The sequence below is a fragment of the Sinohyriopsis cumingii genome, chromosome 7 (genome assembly GCF_028554795.1).
Source record: "Sinohyriopsis cumingii isolate HCF-2022 chromosome 7, ASM2855479v2, whole genome shotgun sequence".
Lineage (NCBI taxonomy): Eukaryota > Metazoa > Mollusca > Bivalvia > Unionida > Unionidae > Sinohyriopsis > Sinohyriopsis cumingii.
In genome coordinates, this window is record NC_142967.1 from 53,762,850 (window position 1) to 53,768,849 (window position 6,000).

The window sequence follows — 6,000 nt, forward strand, 5'->3', positions numbered from 1 at the left end:
GTCACAGTGAACTTATGACAGATTTGTTGTTGGGCATCATTTCATGTTCACAGATTGACATAAAATGTCACTGTTAATGAATTCGGTTCCACATTATTGTATCAAAGATATAAAACGAAAGTCATTACACACTTCGTTAGAACTGTAACCTGTAGGTGTATTGAAATGCACAGAATCGTAGGATTGCCTGCTATAGAACATTTTGCAAATTAGAATTGATGAAATTATATTCATTATTTATTGCTATTTTCATATGACATCCATTCATTAAATATGGTAATACAGTATTAATACCTAATATTTGTATGTTTCTATTTTCTCATACGTAGAACTTAAGTACCTAGGGTCAAAATAGAAGCACATCGATCGAGACGCTCATTGAGCAATACTTGCAACACGTAAATTGTTCTTGATTTCTTTTTGTTTCTTTTTAAGAGCGGCCTATTTAGTTAGATTCAACTTAGATAATTATTACCATTTTCATAAAAGAGCGCTAAACCTGATGACTTCGATAGAGAGTGAGAGGCCATAATAATATCTGATGAATACTGTTTTGAATCTGCTAATTATATTGCAAAATTGCAGGCTGTTTAAAATTTAATTGGAAAAAAGTGAATGAGAAAAATCATCTTTGAAGACAAAGAAATCCCAGTCGCGGGAAGACAAATAATGTAATTTCCTTGTCTTGGTGCAAACCCCAAAGTAGATTTTTTATTATTCTTCAAAATTATAAGAGATGTACAAAGAAAATGATACTTTGCTTTTACGAAGACTAAAGATGCGTATAAGCTGGTAAACGCAATCGTTAAAATCAGTGATGTATTATCAAAGAGGAGATATGCAGGAACGTCAACTTTCCATAGTTTGAGTTGTCGATAAGTTACGTTTTTCTGTTGTTTTATATTTTGTTTCTTTTTCAAAAGAAATTTCTTCAAAAAGAAATATCCATGGCCTCATTACGTCTTTGTACAATAAGCCGCTACTGTTGAGCAGGTTAATCTCCGTTCTGACATATTCGAATATTTTCCCTTTCTGTAAAAAAGAAAACAATATGCTATCCAGTATCCATGTACGTCTTGAATTTATATAATTCCATAAGAAAACACCTTGGTAAATGAACATTTAAGCATCATGACGGTTAAACCATTCCTGTACATTATTTTCTTCAAATGTTACACGATGCTATTTTTATTAGCTAGAAGATCTTGCACCACTTGCCTTTTCTGCATTACTTTCTCTTTCGCATGCCTTTTATTTCTTCATGTTGTTTTACAAGTTCCAGCAGATATGTTCAGTCGTCTGTTTTATATAATCTGCTATATTAATGGTTAAAAAGTTAAGTTTAGCATAATTACTTTAGGCATATCTAATAAAACTCTCTTTGCAGGGCGGGACAAATAGCATGCATCCATACCTTTTAAAATGATCGCTCATGAAATTGTTGGAGTATTTTACTTTAATAAAAATTTATATTTTCACAAACCATATGGTACTAACAATACAAGATGACGAAGAGAATGTATGGGTTCGCTCGCTATGTCTCAGATGAATATCTATTACCAAGCAAGGGTCATGAGATAAAAATGTATTAGAAAAAAAATTGTCCTGTATACCAGTTGTTAAATGTGTAGCCAAAATATCATTCATAAAATTTACACAGGTTGAAGATCATAGACACCTCTTATTAAATGCACAAGGACAATTTTACATTGGTGTGTGAATTTGTAATCAATAAGTTATTGAGATCAACTTGGTTGTTCGCAGAAAATAGCATGGGTCATGAATTTTCGGTTGATTATAAATAGATAATGATTTCCGAGGGTTTCATTAACTTCAGTTAATACTCACATTTTGTTTTTAATAGACCTTTACAGCGATCAATGCGACTGCATAATAATTGTTTCTCTTAAGTTATGTAATAAGACACAAAAGGCAAAGTAACGTCCGGAGGCCTTTAAATATATAGATAAAGAGATATATATCTCCTAGTGTTTAAAAGGCTGCAAATCGCACAGGTAAAATAAACTTCAAAAATAAACCAAATGCCACAATGGATTTATTTTACATAAAGATTTCTTAAAGTGTCACCAGGATATTCCTTCTAAGTAGATTTTTCAATAAATGGGAAAAGAACTGAGCAGCACAGCTGCGATAGATGAATCGATGAGATTCGGTGGCTTTGAAAAAAAAAACTGTACTTGGCAAGTTCTATTGATCGCATACACGTTCATAATACAGCCATGAAATTGTATAGGTGTGATCGCATTAGACATCCAAGGCAATCAAAGGGTATGTGCAGTTAAATGTAACATACATGTTTTTTATTCTTAGGTAAATATTTTCATGACTTTCATTTACATATAGCTCAATTTCATGGACGTTGTATTATGTGTTGTCATGCAACATTATGCGAGCATTCAACTTTATCACATGTGATAGCCCAATGAGAAGTACCAAATGGTTGCAGTGACTTCTTTTTCTTGCTAATAATAATATAAGTAATCCAGAATCCTATCCAAATGTTCGTCATGGATAGTATTTCGAAACCATTGGTATTAGTAAGGTTTCGGAATACGTGCAGGGGAGATATAACATAATCATAATTTTCTGTTGATTTATTCTTCGCCCAAAAAAAATATTCAAATTTGTAAATTATGAGCGTGGATAATTTCATCAAGGGCGGTGGGGGCACAGTAACAAACCTGCTTCACACAGTCTAATGCGTGTCCTTTTATGGTAATTTTATAAAGTACCATTGCTATTATTGTACGTGGCTTAGAGCAGAAAAGGTTGAAAATAATATACAAGCTAATGATTTTGCACGGTACGTGCTTCCTGCCATGTTGAGTAGGGTGTAACGAGAACGTTTCACGCTTTGTTTTCCCGAAGCTGACACCACTTCGCTGACAATGACTTCGATCATCACTCATTCACACGTAGTGTGGAATTGCTAGCTAGCAAGTTTTGGAAATCAAGTCACAGATCGAAATGCACCATACGCTCAAACAAATAAAAGGGAATTGGCTTTATCAACTGGCAGATAGAAATCACTTTGAGATTGGTCTATTTAAAACAGAAGTCCTCACCCAAAATATTTACACATATGGACTTGATTCAAAAATAAAATTACGACATTCATAAACACGAGATTGAAAAAGACAGGTAGATTATTTTATTTGATTTGTTCATACTTTGACAGTGGTGTTTCCGAGGTTTATGTGTACCAGGACCGAAACCACCACCAACTACACTGGAGCCGCCAACAACAACAATGGCTACTACAACAACCACATCTGCTCCAACAACAACTACTGCAGCTCCCACAACTACATCTGCATCCACAACAACTTCTGCTGTTGCTACAACGACCACAGTGAATCCAACAACAACCACGGCAACTTCCACAACTACAGCTGCACCCACAGCAACTACAGCTGCTCCGACAACAACTACAGCGACTCCAACAACAACTACGCAGCTTCCCACAACTACAGCCGCACCAACAACAACTACAGCTGCACCTACAACAACCACAGTGGCTCCAACAACAACCACGTCAGATTCCACAACAACACCTGCACCAACAACAACTACAGCGGCTCCAATAACAACTACTGCAGTTCCGACAACTACAGCTGCACCGACATCAACCACTGTGGCTCCCACAACAACCACAGATGCCCCTACAACAACTACAGCGACTCCAACAACAACTACGCAACCTCCCACAACTACAGCCGCACCCTCAACAACTACAGTTGCTCCTACAACAACCACAGTGGCTCCAACAACAACTAATGCAGTTCCCACAACAACATCGGCACCCACAACTACTACAGTTGCTCATACAACAACCACAGCGACTCCAACAACAACCACGTCAGATTCCACAACAACACCTGCACCAACAACAACTACAGCGGCTCCAATAACAACTACTGCAGTTCCGACAACTACAGCTGCACCGACATCAACCACTGTGGCTCCCACAACAACCACAGATGCCCCTACAACAACTACAGCGACTCCAACAACAACTACGCAACCTCCCACAACTACAGCCGCACCCACAACAACTACAGTTGCTCCTACAACAACCACAGTGGCTCCAACAACAACTAATGCAATTCCCACAACAACATCGGCACCCACAACTACTACAGTTGCTCATACAACAACCACAGCGACTCCAACAACAACCACGTCAGGTTCCACAACAACACCTGCACCAACAACAACTACAGCGGCTCCAATAACAACTACTGCAGTTCCGACAACTACAGCTGCACCGACATCAACCACTGTGGCTCCCACAACAACCACAGATGCCCCTACAACAACTACAGCGACTCCAACAACAACTACGCAACCTCCCACAACTACAGCCGCACCCACAACAACTACAGTTGCTCCTACAACAACCACAGTGGCTCCAACAACAACTAATGCAGTTCCCACAACAACATCGGCACCCACAACTACTACAGTTGCTCATACAACAACCACAGCGACTCCAACAACAACCACGTCAGGTTCCACAACAACACCTGCACCAACAACAACTACAGCGGCTCCAATAACAACTACTGCAGTTCCGACAACTACAGCTGCACCGACATCAACCACTGTGGCTCCCACAACAACCACAGATGCCCCTACAACAACTACAGCGACTCCAACAACAACTACGCAACCTCCCACAACTACAGCCGCACCCACAACAACTACAGTTGCTCCTACAACAACCACAGTGGCTCCAACAACAACTAATGCAGTTCCCACAACAACATCTGCACCCACAACTACTACAGTTGCTCCTACAACAACCACAGCGCCTTAAACAACATCTCCAGTTTCTTAAATTACATCTGTACCTAAAACAACTACGGTGGCTCCTATAACAACATCATCTTAAACAACAACGATTGCGACTCGTACAACCTTAGTGGTTCTGTCGACAACTACAACTGCTCCTTTAACAACATCATAACTAACAACAACTACAGCTACGATGCACAACCACGGCGGATCCTACAACAACTACAGCTGCCCCTAAAACAAAAACAGTTACCGATACAAAAACCAAAGCAACTCCTATAACAACCAACACACCAGCTCCTACAATAACAGCAGCGACTCCAACAATAACTACGGCAGCTTAAGGATATATAAGGCAGTATATTTCTAATGCTATCATGTCTACCAGATTTTTGTATATTCCATATTCGTATATATTCCATTGGAAAGGACGTAACATGAATCCTTGTTGTTTAATATATATATATATATATATATATATATATATATATATATATATATATATATATATATATATATATATATATATATATATATATATATAATGTAATAATATTTGAGTCCTTGAATACCGTGGTCATTTTTTTAACGTTATGCTTTCTTTGCATTGGATATATCCCAGTATAAATAATGTATTTCCAATGTCGTTTCATCATGTAATAACTGAATAATTGCTATTTTTCTCTTATGTGAGATAATACAATGCATTATAGACGGGGTATAAATTATACATTTAAATATTAAAATAAATTCTGCTGCATGACATATTTGTCGAATAAGTCAATGGGTTCGTAACACATGTGAATAAAACATTTCCCTTGGATATACAAAGTCTTTTTGTACAACTTCAGCTATATAAACTCCCAGGTATGTACCCCAATCACTTGTCTAACGATATATAATAATCGAGTGTAATACGCTATATTGGTTAGAACTAGAACTTATAACGAGAGGGCAATTGTGTCGCTTTCCTAACTGCACTAGTTCCAAAATATATGCTCTCATATCCTAGTGTCAGGATAATGTAACCGGGTGGGACATGATGCAACGTACCTGCGGCATGATACCCCATGCTAGACATCACCATAAATTGACATATTGTAGATATCATAGCGATATACCTGAACATATTTTAAAGCTACGTTAGATGGCACTTAGTTTGCCGAATCCAAGTTGAAAGTC

General features: G+C 37.7%; 1 protein-coding gene across 1 annotated transcript in view; it reads left to right on the forward strand.

The window, feature by feature from the left end:
- LOC149795267 (uncharacterized) overlaps positions 1–5,623 on the forward strand; it is an 80,960-nt gene extending 75,337 nt beyond the window's left edge. Inside the window, exon 15 of the mRNA XM_089964069.1 lies at positions 3,200–5,623. Coding sequence (XP_089820195.1) covers positions 3,200–4,840 — 1,641 coding nt within the window. The 3' untranslated portion in view covers positions 4,841–5,623. The remainder of the gene's footprint in view (positions 1–3,199) is intronic.
- The last annotated feature ends 377 nt before the right edge of the window (positions 5,624–6,000 follow it).